This window comes from Culex pipiens, chromosome 2 (assembly GCF_016801865.2).
Source record: "Culex pipiens pallens isolate TS chromosome 2, TS_CPP_V2, whole genome shotgun sequence".
Lineage (NCBI taxonomy): Eukaryota > Metazoa > Arthropoda > Insecta > Diptera > Culicidae > Culex > Culex pipiens.
In genome coordinates, this window is record NC_068938.1 from 27228245 (window position 1) to 27248223 (window position 19979).

General features: G+C 37.0%; 1 protein-coding gene and 1 non-coding gene across 2 annotated transcripts; both read right to left on the reverse strand.

Annotated features, from left to right (window-relative positions):
- Positions 1 to 7027: 7027 nt before the first annotated feature.
- Positions 7028 to 7099, reverse strand: Trnae-cuc (transfer RNA glutamic acid (anticodon CUC)). Its single transcript has one exon. It is a non-coding gene; the product is annotated as a tRNA-Glu (tRNA).
- A 1732-nt stretch (positions 7100 to 8831) lies between these two features.
- On the reverse strand, positions 8832 to 9594 carry LOC120421288 (uncharacterized). The gene has a single exon (XM_039584479.2). The coding sequence runs from the start codon at positions 9525 to 9527 to the stop codon at positions 8859 to 8861; it is 669 nt and encodes a 222-aa protein (XP_039440413.1). The 5' UTR covers positions 9528 to 9594; the 3' UTR covers positions 8832 to 8858.
- Positions 9595 to 19979: the final 10385 nt, after the last annotated feature.

The window sequence follows — 19979 nt, forward strand, 5'->3', positions numbered from 1 at the left end:
CAACTACGTGTTTGGTTTGAAATGAGAAACGTATCACGAAACATAGCGATCAGTAAAAGATAAATTGATCTTGAGAAATTCGAAATGGAAGATTAAATTTATTTGAATTACGGATGATATTATGTATGATATTATGCAAAAAAATGTTGACAGAGAGCAGCTCGTCGAGATTACGCTATTTTGCAACTCACTTACGTAGATCGTTATGACTTGTGGCAAGACAGCGCAATCACGAAGTTTTATCATGTTTATTTAATGCATTTAAAGGGACAAGAGTGTACACTTCTAAATATAGCCTTTTTTAATAACAACTGTAACACTACCGAACCGGTTGCATTCTTAAACATTTTTGTTTTGCATAAAACCGGTCTGTAATTTTCACATCACATTCAGGGCACCAGTATCAATAGCGTACGGTTGTACCATAAGCTCCAGAATGTCTGGAGTGGACTTTGGACGACCAAAGCAGATCTAAAAAAATCTGCACAGTCATCGTGACAGGGCTCGTTCGGCAAGCGCGTGCGGCATCTTCATTCTTATTGGCGAAAGTTGCCTCTAAGAGAATATTTTTGCACCGTCTGGGTAACATTGGAAGAGGAATCAAAATAAGAATTTTTAAGTGCAAAATCCAATTTCCTTAAAAAACAAGCTTAAATAAATAAAGCAGTTTGATTGTTTTATCGATTCATTTCAATATTTTCTCCACATTACAGTCCATAGAATTTTTCATAAAACATATCAAAATTTCAAGAAATTAAAAGAATATTAAGTTTTTCAAAAGAGCCTAATTTATAAGATCAAAAATTGTATTTTCATAGATCAGGGTCTTTTTCTAGAAAAAAAAAATTTCCCAAAAGAGCACTCAGCTTGAAAAATTTAAACTAAGAAATATGTATCCTCCCTGTACAGGCTTATGAAATGATCTCAGCTGAAAGGTTCTTCAAATCTCTGAATCGCAAATGTTAAAAAAAAATAATATAAAATTAATTTAATAATGAATAAACTAAGTTTAAATCATCTAATTTCTTTTGGAAATGAAACCTTCAAAATTATGGATAGAATCAAATTGTTATTACAGGGAATTAAACCATGATTTGATTAGGTAAGTTTTCAAAGACAATCATATCGTATCGTATTTTATAAATCTCTTTCTTCTCAATGTTTCTCTCTACTCCAATGAAATTTTCATTATCTTCCAATAGTTTACTTCAATTATTTGATTGTGTTCCAGCAAAACTTTTTTTTTTTTAAATCGCAATAACTCGTGATGTTTATAGGCAAACTCCTTATGTTTATATATCAAAATTTTTGTAATTGCCTGCTCTACAACTTTGTAGAACATTATTACACTCTAAAAAATAACCCTGCAAAGTTAGAAAAAACACGAAATTTTAAAATGAAAAATTTTGTTCTAAATGAAAAAATGACCCTTCTGGGTCAATGGAGATTCGAAAAGCACATTAAATTTCCCATAAAATGACATGTTCCAAAAAATTTTCAGTTGAGTAACGGAAAATGGGAGGATTTTTAAAACTTTTTTAGTGTTTTTTTCGATGAAAAATACGTTTTTTTTCGGAATTCTGAGTACGCCATCAAATCGGACGTCTAATTTTACATAAAAGTCCCTTTGACACCAAATGGAGGCGGCAAATGATTGAAAAAAACCTTTTTTTCGCATGTTCAAAAATGGAAGGGGTCGTACCGCCCCTCCGTCATGAGATAGCAAAAAACGGACCTCGGATTCGTAATCAGGGACAAAAGTTACCTTTTAGGACAAAGTTTCACGCAAATCGAAGAGGGGTCGGGGCAACTGATGTGTGAGTTGGCGGAGAATTACCCCTTGGAAAATGAATATCTGCAATAATCCAAACCCTAGCTTTTTGTGATAACTTGATGACTCCATTTTTTTATTTAAACGATTGTTATTTGCTCCATTTAGGTAAATGATTGCTATAGCATGATAATTTCCTTAGTAAATGTTACACTTCTAATGATCCTCAAATAGTATACATCACGCTTTTTAATTGAAAACAAATATAATTTACATAAAAGTAGATAAACTATTTGATGACAGTTGTTATTTATATCCATGCTTAAAAATGGCAAATCGTGAAAAAATAATTAATCTTTATCCTGAATAACTTAATCACCCTTACGTCCGAATGCATAGCAAGATATCACGAATAACACTTCGAATCAACAGAATCGATAACACTGAAAGCGCCTAATAATAGGCAATTTGCTGGTCAGTTGAAAATCGATATTACTGCAAATGAATTGTTTCAACCAGCAATTAGATGCAAAGCAATCTTTAAAACTGATAAAAAAACAGTTTTTAATTCATCTGATTGAAAAAAAAAAATAACAAAACACTTGTTTAAGCACCTAAAAATAATAAAAGGTGTGATTAAGCTGCTCTAAACACTGCTCGCATGTTTGTGCTTTTCATTCCAAAAGAACGACAGCAGCAGCAGCAGCTTCGTTGGTCCTGTTCCAAGCACCCGATTTGTAGAGCTGTCATGTACTACGAGTAAAGCCTATTTATCCTGCCACATTGAGGATTAGCCTCGATGTTGTGGGGACAAGGACTCGTACTGCGGCCCCGCAACGTCTTGGCCAAGTGCAATTCCATGTTCTTGCGTTGAGCTGGGCGAGATGGTGTTGGTTGAGGTTTCCCATCACAGTAAAGTTGCTCGATTTGTAGAAGAGGACGATGTCTAACAATCGATTTGGGACCGGTGTTACCAAGGGGTTTCCAGCATCGTGTCAGACTGGTCACTAATCCGGAATTACTTGGAATTTGAGCAAGTAATTCTGTAATTCCGGATTTACTGAGTAATTCCAGAGTAATCCTGGTAGTTCCTAATAATCCCGAAAAACGAAAAACGAAACTATTGGCACTACGCCCCCCGGGGCATGGCCTTCCTCTAACGTGGGATTTCTGTTCCAGCGCCTCTGACGAGACAGGAGAAACCGGGACCGACGTTTTACTTCACCATCCGATAGAAGCTCAGTGGATAAGGCGGGAATCGAACCCGCGTCTCATAGCATCATCGGGATCGGCAGCCGAAGCCGCTACCCCTGCGCCACGAGACCCACCTAATAATCCCAGTAATCCTGGTAATTCCATGATTCTTGTTTGTCAAAACATACTTCAGAACATAATAAAATATTGAAAAATAACTGTTAAAAAGATAATTTCGATAAACCTTTTATGATTCTATTTATTTATTGACTATTAATTTTCATGTAAGAATCCAAAGTTATAGCTAGTACGGAATCATTCGGATTTTGAGTAAGTAATTCAGTAATTCCAGAATTACTCCGCAATTCTGCAGTAATTCCTGTAATTCTGGAATTACCTAGTAATTCCGTAGTAATTCGAGTAATTCCATAGTTACTCAGTAATTTGTGCATTTCCCATCAATTCAAGTAAATCGGAAGAATGCATTTTGCTTTTCCTTGATGCCTTTTATGGTTGTAAGAAGTACAGAGCGGATTCGGAATGTCCGCAAATTTGGATGCTCTCTAATTCAAATGTATTCGGATGAAAAACAACTCAAACGTCAAAATCAGTTGTCAAACTGATGTTGATATTTACCCAATTATTTGATGATTTTCAAGCAGGACGTCCAATTTTCCCAGGTTTTGAGTTTCCCGGAAAACGGGAAAAATATTTATTTATTCCCGGGAAGATTTTGAAAAAGTCATAAAATCTATGTTTTCTTTATATTTGTTATGTTTTTTAAGCTTTATAGAATTAGCTCAATACTAGTAATATCAATCTAAACAAAGATAGCAGTTTTAAGATAGCTTAAACAAATTTTTGCTGTTCTCTGTTGTGCTTTGAATTTCTAATGCACCACATTTCTAATTCAAATTAAATAAGTATTTTATAAATATTTATTTTTTAATTATTTCTATATGACATGACTAAAACAGCTTAAAAATTGGTTTAAGATGTATAAAAAACAAAAATGACAACAAATAAAATGGTACCAATTTATGTAAAATTTTAGAAAAGTTTAAACATATTAATTGTAATACTGATGTTATTTCCAGGCCAAATTAAGATTTTTGTTTAATTCCGGGAATTCCCCGTACAACATATAAAAATCCCGGGAATTTTGTGCACTATTGTGCGTTTGACAACTGTCATTCGATCCAATTCCAAAGACTTTTCTCAATATGCTGGAAGCTAGGCAGTAATTCCAAGTTATTTTTATAAATTTGAGCAATTTTAAGTGATTTCTGGAAATCCCAAATAATTCTGGTAATTCCATTTAGACTGGTCAGTAATCCTTGATGCTGGAAACCCCTTGGGTGTTACGGCATCGATTACACCAGCAGGAGTGCACTAAACCGTAATTGGCAGGATAATTCATCTAAATATATTGAGTGTGACCTGATGTAGTTCAAGTTCTCCTTTTAATGGTCACTTGAGAAGATCGATTTCCTTGGAATGATCCGGGAATTATTCAGATTAATCCTTTCTTTGTTATTCAACGGTAAAACAATTCTAAATTTCCCCCACTTTCCAAGAACACTGTATCGACAGAAGTTGTCCTCCACACCGACGAGAACATCATCGAGAGCAATGTTCGACAATAAGCACTTTATGAGGGCGATTAGCAGCCAACCAAGTGGCCCGTTCAGCGCGATAGTAACTGGTAGTGAACATGTTCCCTGAATTGGCAGCACTAACAATTTCCTTCCCTCCCCCACTGCTACACTTCAAACTGGAGCTTAGCGACCTCCTGGCGATAGCTGTTGGAAGGAAAGAGAATCCATCAGGAATCATGGTCCAGGACCAGGAATTAAGCCCTAAACTGTTGTTCGTTGATGATTGCAAGCCATGTGACATAGTTGGAGTGGTTAAGAAGGGGGTTGCCAGGGGCAGGGGACAGGCTCAGTCTCCTATGGCAGCCAACAACTATCAAACAGAATCGAACAATCCGCAGCAGCAGTTTAGTTACAGTTTTGTTCGAGTACTTGAGGGCGGTTCCAGTCAAAATCACGGAGAGAAATTTAAGTTTTTGTCTCGCATCAAAAACATTTTGTTTTTGTTTTTGTTTTTGTTTTTGTTTTTGTTTTTGTTTTTGTTTTTGTTTTTGTTTTTGTTTTTGTTTTTGTTTTTGTTTTTGTTTTCCCGGGCAGACGGCAATAACAAAATTCATGCCATTTCAATAACAAATACTGTTAAAATAACAAAAATTGTTATGGAATATTCATGCAAAATCCATTTTCACATAAGAGTTTAATAACAGTTTTTGTTATCATATCAAAATTTGTTATTGGTCTGATATTGGTTGAAAGCCAAAAAAACTTGGGAATAACATTTTTTGTTATGGAAGAATAACTTCAACTGTTATTGGGATGATCGGATTAGTTGTTAAAATAACAAAAAATAATAACAAAGATTTGTTCGAAGAATAACCAAAAATGTTATTAGTCTGTTATTACAATAACAATCCAATAACAAAAAAATCATAACAGCGAATAACAAATCTTGTTATAAATAACATAAAATGTTATTGGCCTAGTATTTTCCAATAACAAGAAATGTTATTCCCACGTTATTTCCGTCTGCTCGGGTTTGTTTTTGTTTTTGTTTTTGTTTTTGTTTTTGTTTTTGTTTTTGTTTTTGTTTTTGTTTTTGTTTTTGTTTTTGTTTTTGTTTTTGTTTTTGTTTTTGTTTTTGTTTTTGTTTTTGTTTTTGTTTTTGTTTTTGTTTTTGTTTTTGTTTTTGTTTTTGTTTTTGTTTTTGTTTTTGTTTTTGTTTTTGTTTTTGTTTTTGTTTTTGTTTTTGTTTTTGTTTTTGTTTTTGTTTTTGTTTTTGTTTTTGTTTTTGTTTTTGTTTTTGTTTTTGTTTTTGTTTTTGTTTTTGTTTTTGTTTTTGTTTTTGTTTTTGTTTTTGTTTTTGTTTTTGTTTTTGTTTTTTTTTTTGTTTTTGTTTTGTTTTTGTTTTTGTTTTTGTTTTTGTTTTTGTTTTTGTTTTTGTTTTTGTTTTTGTTTTTGTTTTTGTTTTTGTTTTTGTTTTTGTTTTTGTTTTTGTTTTTGTTTTTGTTTTTGTTTTTGTTTTTGTTTTTGTTTTTGTTTTTGTTTTTGTTTTTGTTTTTGTTTTTGTTTTGTTTTTGTTTTTGTTTTTGTTTTTGTTTTTGTTTTTGTTTTTGTTTTTGTTTTTGTTTTTGTTTTTGTTTTTGTTTTTGTTTTTGTTTTTGTTTTTGTTTTTGTTTTTGTTTTTGTTTTTGTTTTTGTTTTTGTTTTTGTTTTTGTTTTTGTTTTTGTTTTTGTTTTTGTTTTTGTTTTTGTTTTTGTTTTTGTTTTTGTTTTTGTTTTTGTTTTTGTTTTTGTTTTTGTTTTTGTTTTTGTTTTTGTTTTTGTTTTTGTTTTTGTTTTTGTTTTTGTTTTTGTTTTTGTTTTTGTTTTTGTTTTTGTTTTTGTTTTTGTTTTTGTTTTTGTTTTTGTTTTTGTTTTTGTTTTTGTTTTTGTTTTTGTTTTTGTTTTTGTTTTTGTTTTTGTTTTTGTTTTTGTTTTTGTTTTGTTTTTGTTTTTGTTTTTGTTTTTGTTTTTGTTTTTGTTTTTGTTTTTGTTTTTGTTTTTGTTTTTGTTTTTGTTTTTGTTTTTGTTTTTGTTTTTGTTTTTGTTTTTGTTTTTGTTTTTGTTTTTGTTTTTGTTTTTGTTTTTGTTTTTGTTTTTGTTTTTGTTTTTGTTTTTGTTTTTGTTTTTGTTTTTGTTTTTGTTTTTGTTTTTGTTTTTGTTTTTGTTTTTGTTTTTGTTTTTGTTTTTGTTTTTGTTTTTGTTTTTGTTTTTGTTTTTGTTTTTGTTTTTGTTTTTGTTTTTGTTTTTGTTTTTGTTTTTGTTTTTGTTTTTGTTTTTGTTTTTGTTTTTGTTTTTGTTTTTGTTTTTGTTTTTGTTTTTGTTTTTGTTTTTGTTTTTGTTTTTGTTTTTGTTTTTGTTTTTGTTTTTGTTTTTGTTTTTGTTTTTGTTTTTGTTTTTTCCAACCAATTTGTTGCAAAAAAAAAGTTTCCCATACCGGGAATCGAACCCGGGCCTTCCGGGTGAGAGCCGGATATCCTAACCACTAGACAATATGGGAAGTTGATTAAGTTTCAAACATTTCCAAAATGGTTATGTTTCTGTTCTGCTTTTCACTCGTACATTTTTTAATGTGCACGAATTCAAAAAGCTAAACATGAGATGATGTTTTTCATTAATTGGGGCCATTTAAAAAGAATTTGAAGAAAAAATTTCATAATCACTCTCTTTTCTCTCTTTTGTCTAAAAAATATTTTTTTTTGTATATTTGAGTTACGTGTCAAAGATTCGTCACTCAAAATGGACCCAACATCCTGGCAAGTGGGCAAAATCAAACCCAGGCAGCATCAGGAAAAGGATGACGTGGAAACCATCATACACATGACAAGCGCCAGAGAGAGACAGAGGGATGACGTTGATGATGATGGCGCGCGTTGGCAACGGTGACGGAAGCATCTCCCAACCCCTCCTCCTTCAGCCAACGCCTACTACTCCCGTTTATGATTTTGAACAGTGAAACAATTGAAAGCAAAATGTTGTCAACATGAAGGGACGCGGGGATTACAGAATGCACTCATCCACGGCCAACCGAACGACACGACCGATGCACATTTCGAGCGTAACATTTTAAATGGGGTGGTTGGGAAATTACGAATTAAATTGTTTTGGAATTGAATACAAAATCATCAAAAATTTAGTTCTTCAAATACAAATTAAAATGTGCCCTAATCAAATGTTCATCCCGACTTCGTCCAGAAATGGCAACACTGTGTGTCCTAGCACAACAATTCCTACAACAATGTCCCGGGGTCTGTCCTGGATGTCAACGGGGCAGATTTGCTCTCTGCCACCTCAACAAACATGGCCATCAGACCATGGGCTGAGCAGCAGTGGCAGTCATTTTGTGTGTAACCATCGGCAGAAACATCAGCTAAATCGCGTCCTGCGTCCCGTTGACAGGCTTGAGAGCTGGAAATGATGTTGATTTCCACGCCTGCTGCGCTCAGGACTTACTCGATGATGACGCGCGAATGGCAATGGTCCTTCTGCGGGCCTTTTTGTGGGTGGCATTCCGAGGTCAAGTGATGAGGGACATTTTTGGAGCGATTTGGAAGGATTTTGAAATTTTTGCAGATATTCGAACACAACAAGATCAATTCAACCTTAGTTGCCTTTAAAAGAGAATAATTTATTCAAATATCCGGAAAATTAATTCTACGTTCCGCCTAGAATTTTATGTCCCGGTAATTTCCCATTTGAAAATTATTGGTATATAAGGAAGATTCTTCCAGACAACTCAAAAGATGTCCCCAACACTTCAAACAGTTCTCCTCGCCAGCTTCTGCTGTCTGGTCGCGGCCAAACGCTGCCACCACATCGTAAACGTCCAAACGGGCCAGTACCTACAAGCCTCCAACACCGTAGACCCGTCCACCAACTACTACCAGTTCGCTTGGCTATCCCACGACAACCGGCGCAACTCGCTGTGGTTCGTCGAACGGTACGAACCCGACCTTCGGGAGGACACCTTCTACATGGTCAACGAGGAGTCCGGCGAGTACCTCGCAGTGCACCCCCACAACGACCGGGCGTATATCTTGCATCGGAACATCAGCCAGTGGATGCCGGTGAACTCGTTTCTGTTCCGATTGAACGAGGTCGGGAAGGAGGGGGAGATTGTGAACTGGTACAAGAATTACTCGTTGTACGCGACGTCACTTGGAGTTGGGGGGAGTTTTGTTGGGAGTAACCCTCGATGTGGGTTGGACAGTTGCAGGTGGAGATTCGAGGGGTACGAGTGTTGATGTTCTTTATTTGGTTTAGCAATAAACACCGGTGACGGACCACAGGGATTCGTTGTAGTTTTGGGTGAGGTTTGCGGTGACCTGTACTAGGGTTTCGTTACGCCGGACGAAGAGGTAGCCTTTGTTGCACATGGCTTGCAGCTGAATCTTGGACCATCCTTGATCCAGTAGGATCGGTTTGAACTGGAAGGTCGGATCCATCGGGGTGTTACCGATGAGGTAGGTTTTGTTGTTGGGGTTGACCTTCAGGTATTCGGAGGTGTGACGGTTTTTGAGGAAGTACGTTGCTCCGTACGCCAACTCCATGGTCCAGAGGTCTTTCGAGTGTTCTCCGGTTTGGTTGGTAGCCACTGCAAACTTGAGCTGATTGTCGGGATCGAAGTTCTGACCTGCACTAAGAGTCTTTCCGTTTGCCAAGTTGGTGATCTTGTAGCATTTGGACAACGGTTTCGCTGTGATCGTCTCCTGTATCGAAATCCTTCTGGAGATCTGAGGTCCCGTGCAGCGATTGTAGGTACATCTCAAGTAGCACGGATAGCGTTGAAAGTTCCAACGAGAGCATCCTTCCTGCGTTGTACAGCCGTAGTCCAAACATCCGTACGACGGAATCCAATTCCCCGGGTAGTGACCACAGGTCATCGCGAGCGTCGCGAATATCAACATCAACTTTCTTACGAAGAACATTTTCAGTACTGCTACAATGTCGCTGAGTCCGCACTGATAAGCGATCGCCAACTAATGGTCACTTCAGCTTTGCAGTTACAGTTTTAATAGCTCCATTAGACAACTGCCGTTTATTGGTTCAGCCGTTGATGGACATATTTGCACATTTTATTCCCGTCGGTTCCTCATGCAAATGAGAGAGATACATTGCAAAACTCGACACCGCACTCAGGTACTTCCTGATAATGGGCGCGTCAAACTGGAAATAAAGCCTAAATCGTCACCGAAAAGGGGCAATTTATTTCAAAAATGTATGCAAAGCCATATTTTAACTTATCATAAGAAGGCCATAACAAACAGAGATTCAGACAGCCCCAAAAGCGTTAGTATTTCGTGAGGGTACAAACCGAAATAAATCAGCCTCTGGTTCTGCCCTGTGCGCGGTGTGCTAACGACATAAACGCTGTCAAATTAAGAGAAAATATTTATGGGGTGTTACAGATTTCGGAACGGCTCGCGAGTCGTTGAATGATGCTTGTTACAACGGTGCTGGTATCATCTGATGAGGTGCAGAACGTCTAACGCGTCGTCTAGGTTTGGTGCCAGCAGTGTTTTGCAGAAGAGGAGGATGGTCCAGCAATAATGACCTGCGACCACTTTTGGACAAGTCGTTTAAAAGCTGGTGGTTTGAAGTAGCTATCCCTTAGCGCACTACAGAATTTTGGAAAACGAGTCCTAATTCTGAAAATTCTTAGCTTCCACTTAATCATGCGAACTTTCTGGTACAGCTCAATCATCAAAGACAGAATCACCATAAAAATTAAAGAGTGAAAAATATTTTCAGTCATACGATACGTGACTTCTGGGTATCGAACGTCATTCCAGATATCATTCTGTTGCTGAAAGTCCTTGTAGAGATTGGTATGTCTATGCTCGAGATTTTTGCGCACTCCAATCTCCACTGCTCGGCGTGCGGTTGATGTTGCTGAAATGCCTTGAGCCGATTCGTTGCGATAGCTTCTATGTAATCCTTGATTCCAACCTCAAACAGTCGCAGAAAACTGTAATTATTCTGAATGCAGTACTGGTACAGTTAATGAAATATAGATTATCTTACAATTTGTTGAAATCCTTCTTGAAGGGAAGTCCAGGCCGATAGACCATGGCACGTGGAAATGAATACATATTTTCAACAACCTGAACTATTTTGCAGGGGAAATTTTCAAGATTCAACCTAAAACAAGAGTGTTTTCATTAGGAAGTAAATCAGGTCATGATATATCGTACCATTTTCCAACCAGGTTAAACTCCGTCGCAAAGTTATGTCCTGCAACGAATGCAACTCGATCTCGACTTTGACACAATTCCCGTACAAAGTCCTTAGTTGTTGGAGAACCAACCGGACAATTTTTACCGTTCAATATCGTGTTCAAGTTAGAATGATCCTCCGTTTCCAGAATATACTTGTAGATCATGGAGTTGGGATCAACGCACAGCTGGATCGTTCCCAGCTCGATCAAATCACGCAGGCTGTCAAAGAGCTTCCGCTCTGATCGCATGACCTGTTCCGCGGACAGAAACGCCCCCAACGCGGTCCACATGGTCATGCTGAGTATGCTTGATGCCAAAAAGATCATTCTAAAGGAGATCGTCCTGGGGTTGGAGACAATATCTCCGTTCGATACTAAAGCATTGATAATGGACAAAAAATCAGCGGAGCGATCGCTATCCCTTAATTTAGTTCGTTTCCTTATTGCTCCCACAAAAAAAATCAGTATGATTGAGCAAGCCAAAGCTAGTAAATAGCTTTTACCGAGCATTCCAATGATGTACGAGTTCCGACTGATCGACCCGGAATCCCTAATATAGATTGAATACTTGAAAGTTCGGTACGGGACCAAGGAATGCTTATTTTGATTGTAGCTAGAAGTGAGGTAGTGTAAATCTTGCACTCCATTAAACTTGCTGATCAAGAACTCAACTCTTAAATAGATTTGTGCTAGACCAATGAACGAAGCCACCATGAGCACATCAACCATGTCCGGCTTTAGGTCAAGTGTGGTTCCCTGCAGAAAAAAAAAATCTTCAGTTAACATAACATTTCTGTCGCGACACAAAATTGCATACCAAAAGCTTTATTTTTGCATGCCGGATATCAGTAATGTTGTAGTTTAGATAGTTTATGTGACGAATTTCACCAAACTGCTCCGAGTAAACGTGCATCGTGACTGACAAATGCCACTGAACTAAACAAAAAACTATTGATTCGAAGGCTGTCAAAGGGTGTATTTAAACTTAATTGATGAACGAATCGAATGAAAGGTAAAATTATGCAGAATGGCTTCAACGAAATGTACAGGCTAAGTTAAGAAAAATATGCTCCAAATAACAAAAACAAATATGTGATAAAAATATAATCCCTAAAGCTAACACCGTTTCTGTCGTCGCGCTTTACGAGTGATTCCTCCTTACCGAAAACTTTCCACTTTATCTTCAAGATACGCTTTAAAATTGCTCAAGTGAGTCCTCAACCCTTCGCTGTCACTGAATTTTGATAACTCGTTTCAACAGTTCATACAAAAAAGTAAATATTAGGACAAAAATTGGGCAGTGAAATACATTACAGGTCATCCGATACGTGACCTCCGGATATCGCACATCTTCCCAGATGTCGTTCTGTCGCTGAAAGTCCTTGTAAAGGTTGGCACGACTTCGCTCCAGGCGACCGCTTACTCCAGTTTCGGTCATTCTGAGAAATCTGCGAGAAGGTTTCAGTTTAGCAACACGAAAAAAAAATCTATATACCTACATTCGGTTGAAGTCTTCCCTGTACGGGAATCCTGGACGGTGAGTAAATGCTACTGGAAACGAGTAGATATAAAATGGCTTCTTTTCCAAGAGTTGAATTCAGTGGTAAAATTATTTTCATCAACAAAAGCAATCCTGTCTCTCACATGGCAAATCGTGTCGGCAAAATGTTGTTTTTCATGGAATTCCTTCGGGCACAGGACTCCATTCAGAATAGATTCTACATTACGGTGTTTCACGGTTTCTAGAATGTACTGAAAGATGGTCAATTCGGGTTGGGCGCAGATCGGAATCGTTCCAAGATGAACCAGCTCGTGCAGATTGGTAAATGGTGGCTTTGTCAAACGCGTAACTTGTTCAGCTGCTAGAAAAGAAACCACCGCGGTCCAGATAACCATATTAGACAGTGAAAATACCAGCAATTCAATCCTTAAAGAAATCGAAGCAGAAGATGAATCCACTTCTCCATTGGAAACAAAAATGTTGTAAATTAGCATGAAGGTGTCCCAAAGTATATTTCTCCGGAAGCTGGTCCACTTAGTGATGATGATCGCACCAAGGTTGAGCAACCCAATGAGAGCCAATTGAGCAAGCAAATAGCTCTTGCTGCAAGCTCCCAACAGGTAGAACTTTCGGCTGATTGTGCCTGAATCTCGCATGTAAATCGAATACTTGAGCGTGCGATACGGTGCCAACGAGTAAGGTTTCGGCTCTGAGATGTGAGTAACGTAGCTCAAATCAGCTTCATGATTTCGAAAATCCACTAATAAGTTGAATCCTAGAAAAAGCTGAGCGGTTTTCATGAACACACTCGCAAGTGATACATCCACCGAAATTTCATGAATGGAACTTGTAGCAATCTGCAATGAGAATAAAAATAGATAAAAACAACTCAACCAACAAAAATTATAACTTCTCATAACAGTGAGCGTAACATTAGCTTTCGATACGTTGGGCGTTTCAATATGCAAATAATCTATGTTCAAAAAATCATTGGCGGAGTTTGAAAACACTTGCAGCATGGTTGAGTTCTGCTATAATTTAAAGCAGGTTCAAAATACTTTCGGAAAAATTATCGACCGAATTAATATTTGAACAGGTTGTACTCAACAGAAACGTTTTATTTTATTAATGAACGAACGACGATCTTTCCACATACTTCACAGTAATTATTCGCTTTGAATTTCTTGCGTACAAATTGAAACGACTACAATATGAATCACATTACACAGAAAAAAGTATAAATTTACCTAACCCTTAAAAGATAAAATACATTTAAACTCGGTATATAAACTGCAGTTTCGATGCAATCGTCTAAATCATACGTGAAATCAAGTTTTTACGCATTCTTTGTTGCAAATTTATATCAAATCGTATTTAAATTAAAATGATTAATAATATTTTTTCTGGGTAGATGTTTTAATTTAATTGCAAAAATAATAACAGCTATCAGAGAACAGAACATCGTTTTATCTATTATAATCTTATGATAAATCATCCAAACTTAAAAAAGACAGATTTTTGGAATCGGGATCCATTGCAATTATAATTAAATGAAAATTTCACAAAAAAACGTTATTTTCCTGCAATTTCAAAATGCATTTTATTTCGAAAAAATACAAAAAATATTGATTAAGCTTAAAGGTATCAAATGATCGGCATGTTTAAAAAATTTCGAAAATACTCGGAATGTTCACAAAACTACGCATTACAATATGGGAATTAAATGATCGGGATTTGTTCATACATTTCGAAAGTATTAACACATATTTGTCAAAATCACTCAGTCGCCAGCCAGCGACAAGTTAAGACGTGTTTTGCTCGTGTTGTCATCTCGCGTGCTTGGAAGTTTTTGACAGATGGAGGTGGAGGAATCCTCTAAGGAGGAAGGGGAAGCGGAAGAAGTCCAGCGAGGTCACTGGAATCGGCATCGAAGGAGAAAAAGTTGAGAAGACCCTGCTCAACAGCAACAAATTCAGCGCGCTTTTGGGTGACAAAAACAACAACAATGCCAGCCCAGGAGGAGGAGACGCGGTTCCAGCACCCGGCCAGTCGGCAAGTAAACAAAAGAGCAATTCTCTACGAAATCGGTCTTTTTTCTTCAATTTTAATTTTTGTATTTTTTAATCCGGCTGAAACTTTTTTGGTGCCTTCGGTATGCCCAAAGAAGCCATTTTGCATCATTAGTTTGTCCATATAATTTTCCATACAAATTCGGCAGCTGTCCATACAAAAATGATGTATGAAAATTCAAAAATCTGTATCTTTTGAAGGAATTTTTTGATCGATTTGGTGTCTTCGGCAAAGTTGTAGGTATGGATACGGACTACACTGGAAAAAATAATACACGGTAAAAAAAAATTTGGTGATTTTTTTATTTAACTTTTTATCACTAAAACTTGATTTACAAAAAAACACTATTTTTAATTTTTTTTATTTTTTGATATGTTTTAGAAGACATAAAATGCCAACTTTTCAGAAATTTCCAGGTTGTGCAAAAAATCACTGACCGAGTTATGAATTTTTAATCAATACTGATTTTTTCAAAAAATCGAAATTTTGGTCGTAAAAATTTTTCAACTTCATTTTTCGATGTAAAATCAAATTTGCAATCAAAAAGTACTTTACTAAAATTTTGATAAAGTGCACCGTTTTCAAGTTATAGCCATATTTAAGTGACTTTTTTGAAAATAGTCGCAGTTTTTCATTTTTTTAAATTAGTGCACATGTTTGCCCAGTTTTGAAAAAAATATTTTTGAAAAGCTGAGAAAATTCTCTATATTTTGCTTATTCGGACTATGTTGATACGACCTTTAGTTGCTGAGATATTGCAATGCAAAGGTTTAAAAACAGGAAAATTGATGTTTTCTAAGTTTCACCCAAACAACCCACCATTTTCTATCGTCAATTTCTCAGCAACTAATGGTCCGATTTTCAATGTTAATATATGAAACAATTGTGAAATTTTCCGATCTTTTCGAAAAAAATATTTTTGGAATTTTCAAATCAAGACAAACATTTTAAAAGGGCGTAATATTGAATGTTTGGCCTTTGTGAAATGTTAGTCTTGATTTGAAAATTCCAAAAATATTTTTTTCGAAGAGATCGGAAAATTTCACAAATGTTTCATATATTAACATTGAAAATCGGACCATTAGTTGCTGAGATATTGACGATAGAAAATGGTGGGTTGTTTGGGTGAAACTTAGAAAACATCAATTTTCCTGTTTTTAAACCTTTGCATTGCAATATCTCAGCAACTAAAGGTCGTATCAACAAAGTCCAAATAAGCAAAATATAGAGAATTTTCTCAGCTTTTCAAAAATATTTTTTTCAAAACTGGGCAAACATGTGCACTAATTTAAAAAAATGAAAAACTGCGACTATTTTCAAAAAAGTCACTTAAATATGGCTATAACTTGAAAACGGTGCACTTTATCAAAATTTCAGTAAAGTACTTTTTGATTGCAAATTTGATTTTACATCGAAAAATGAAGTTGAAAAATTTTTACGACCAAAATTTCGATTTTTTGAAAAAATCAGTATTGATTAAAAAATTCATAACTCGGTCAGTGATTTTTTGCACAACCTGGAAATTTCTGAAAAGTTGGCATTTTATGCCTTCTAAAACATATCAAAAAATAAAAAAAATTAAAAATAGTGTTTTTTTGTAAATCAAGTTTTAGTGATAAAAAGTTAAATAAAAAAATCACCAAATTTTTTTTACCGTGTATTATTTTTTTCCAGTGTAGTCCGTATCCATACCTACAACTTTGCCGAAGACACCAAATCGATCAAAAAATTCCTTCAAAAGATACAGATTTTTGAATTTTCATACATCATTTTTGTATGGACAGCTGCCAAATTTGTATGGAAAATTATATGGACAAACTAATGATGCAAAATGGCTTCTTTGGGCATACCGAAGGCACCAAAAAAGTTTCAGTCGGATTAAAAAATACAAAAAAAAATCGAATGACCGAAATCCTAGAGAACTGCTCAAAAGCAACCACCTTTGGTGCTAAAGAACACCAAGGATTTTTATAAGCTCGTTCAATCCAATTTACAAACTAACCCGATTTGGAACCAAGGTGACCTGCTTCTCTGTCAAAGATTTTGACAAGTTGCAGGAGCTCCTCAAGAGGAAGAAAGTGGAATTCTACACCCACGAACGACGGAGCGAACGAAATCATCGGGTTTGCCTGATGAACTTAAACCGGATGAGGTAAAGTACCTGCTAAAGAGAGATCTCAAGCTGGACGCGCTGGAGGTGCATATCATCAAGCGGAAGGAAAAGTCCACCGTGGACGAAACTCCGTAAATTGTGGTCTTCCCCAAGGGATACACCAATCTGAAGAAGCTCTCTGCAATGAAAGTTGTGGCATAAACTATCATCCGGTGGGAGGCCTACCGGAACAAGCGGCCGAACGTGACCCAGTGCAGGAACTGCTTGCAGCTGGGTCATGGAACCAGGAACTGTCACCTGAAAGGGAGGTGCAACAACTGTGGGGGTCCCCACAAGACGGACGAGTGCAAAGTCCAAGAAGCCGAGCCGAAGCGGTGTGCCAACTGCTCTGGAGCCCACGAACCGCAGCTGCCCTAAGCGTGCGGACTTCATCCGGAGGCGCCAGCAGGCGTCGAAACCGAAACCGCCGGCAAGGAAGGCGGAGAAGCAGAGTCCAGCAGTTCCGGCGTTCACGCCGGCGGAGTTCCCTCCGTTGCCGGGTGCAGTCCCGGACGGAACATCGAAGGATCGCCCTCGCCCCGCAACAAGCAGCCAAGGAAGCTCCCGAGCCTGTGGAGCCACGATAGAGGAAGCCGGGGAGGTGCTCTACAGTTCTGCTGAGCTGTGGGGCATTTTCTCCGAGTACATCGGCAGATTCAAAACCTGCAAGACCCGCTTGGACCAAGTAACCCTCGTCAGTTACATGATCTCCAAGTATGGAGTGTAATGAGTTTTTTTTTTTATTTTTATTTTATATTTTGATTGTAAACTGATCCTCGGTCCTAACCTGGTCGTAGCACCTAAAAAGACCTAATAAAAATAAGTTATGAAAAAAAATATTTGTCAAAATTTTCAAATTATTCTCAAAACTACGTAAAATGCTAAAAATTTCAGTTTTTAACAAACCAAAAAGCGATTTGGTAATACCTATACAATGAAAATTAAAATTTGGAGTACTTTCTCAAAAGTACGTAGTTCTGTAAATTTTTTTTAGTTTTTTTCAAAAAAAACATCAAAATGAATGAAAAATATCAATTCGTTTTAAACCCATTTTGAAAAAAAAAACTAAATTTTAGTATTTTTTCAAAAAGTCGTAGTTTTGTGAAAATTTTGAAGATTTCACAAAAAAATATATTATTGCCATGTATGCATCATTTCGTACCCATATTTAAAAAAAACCTTAATTTTAGTATATTTTCGAAAATACGTAGTTTTGTGAACGTTTTGAGTATTTCACACACAAAATATTATCAATTGATAACCATATTGCCAAAAAACTTTTTTTTGAAAAATTACTTTCTTACTTTCTTACTTTCGAATGTATGAAAAAATCAATCAATAATTTTTAGTATTTCTTCGAGAAAAAATTGCATTTCCAAAATACAAGATAAATACGTATTTTGTTAAAAAAAATCAAATAATTATAATTGCAATGAACAACTGAAATCATTCTTATTTTTAAACACTATAATATTTTTATGTTTGGATGATTTTTCATAGGATTATAGCAAGTGTGTCTCTTATATAACCAATATCCCAAAGGGTAATTTTTGTCAAAAAGAAGAGGGTTCGGTTCATTTTTTCCGATTTCGTATAAGTTGGCGGAGAATAACCCAATTCTGACTAAGTGGAGCCAGAGGAGCATATTTGTCATATTTGATCTTGAAATCACGAAAATTTAGAGTGCCAAAACACTTTCAATTTGATAATTTATTCCACGCTTATTTATACAAACATTGAGATTCACAACAAAAATGCATTTTTTCATTCCCGCTGTGAAACTGTCAACTTTTTCTGTCCTTCTGGAGGAACGAGACGGTCTTCTTTACAAGTTTACAGCTCCACAGCGGAATTGCAAAAACTACAATTTCAGCATCTAACAAATCAAGGGTTAACACTCCCATCGCGAAAATCCTTTGAATCTGCACTTTGCGACACAGATGCAACTGCCAATGGTTGGTTGTGTCCACGCGCTCACGTAGTAAAATCGCGCGTTACGCACGAGCAGAAGTGGTGTCGGTGGTGTCAAGTGCCAACGACATGGTCGTGAAAATGAAACACGGTGCATCTCGAGCTCCACCCTGATCGGTGGTGCGAATAATTTATCGCGCTGATAACGATGACCACCGGTGCCGGGAGATTAGAATCGACGTCGAGGACGTCGCATTCTGTGGGCAACCACCCTTGTGCCGCGGATGTTCCGGTATCGTACTTGAAGGTAGGCTGCAAACCAGCGCAAAGGTTCAATCAGCACATCGAAGAGCATCAACAGCATTGTCATGATGTAGGATTTTTTGATCATTTGAAACGACACTTCTGGGAAGCGCACGTCACTCCAGCGGTCGTCCAGGGACTGGGGCTGCTGATGGTGATCTTCGAAGCGGGTTACGAGTCTTCGTTCTAGAAGGTTTTGGACTCCAACCTCGGAGATTCGGATGAAACTGAGGGATTTTCGAGTCAGCCATTGGTCATCGATTCAGTTGCAAGTGTACTTACAATTGGTTGAAGTCTTCTCTGAAGGGAAATCCAGGTCGATACCGTAATGCAACAGGATACGAGTAGATGTTCGCTACAACTTTTACAATCTTGCATGCAAAGTAACTTCTTCCCGACAAGTAGTACTTCGTAGCAAAATTATTACCATCAACAAACGCAATTCGATCGCGCATTTCGCAGAACTTGTCGGCCTTGTCCTGTATCGAAGGTAACTCATTCGGACATTCATCTCTGTTCAAGATGTCCTTTACACCAGCATCACGCTCCGTATCAAGAATGTAGCGAAATATCAGCGATTCCGGCTGTACGCACAGGTCAATGGTCCCCAGCTCAATCAACTCGTGCAAGCTTTTGAAGGGTTTCCGTACCGGGCGCATGACCTGCTCGACCGTCAGGAAAGCTCCAATCGCGGTCCATTCGATCATGTTGATTAGGGAAAACACCAACAGCATAAACTTGAAGGCCATGGAAGCAGATGCCGTGATCGTAGCTCCGTTTGAAACGATCACACTGTAGATCGCCATGATCGCATTTGGGGACACGTAACGCCACATACCTTTGAGCTTCATGATGAAAAGTAGCAGGAAAAGCAATGCACAGATGGCGATACTAATCGAAAAGTGACTTTTACTGTACATATCAATCATGTAAAATTTCCGGCTGATCGCGCTGGATTCCCGCATGTACAGTGAGTACTTGAAGGTGCGATACGGTGTCAGTGAGTTGGTGGATGGTCCGTTACTTGGAGGAGAGTAGCTTAGATCTGACGATTGGGAATCGAACGCAAGGCTGCAGCCCAACGCATTTTGAGCGATGTCTAAGCACGCACGTACGAGGATTGCATCCAACGAAAGTGGACTTGCGTCAGGCAACATCTGGAAGAAATTTTGGGTTAGCTTTTGTACACTTCAGCACATTTTTGAGACCTTCATAGAAATTGTAGC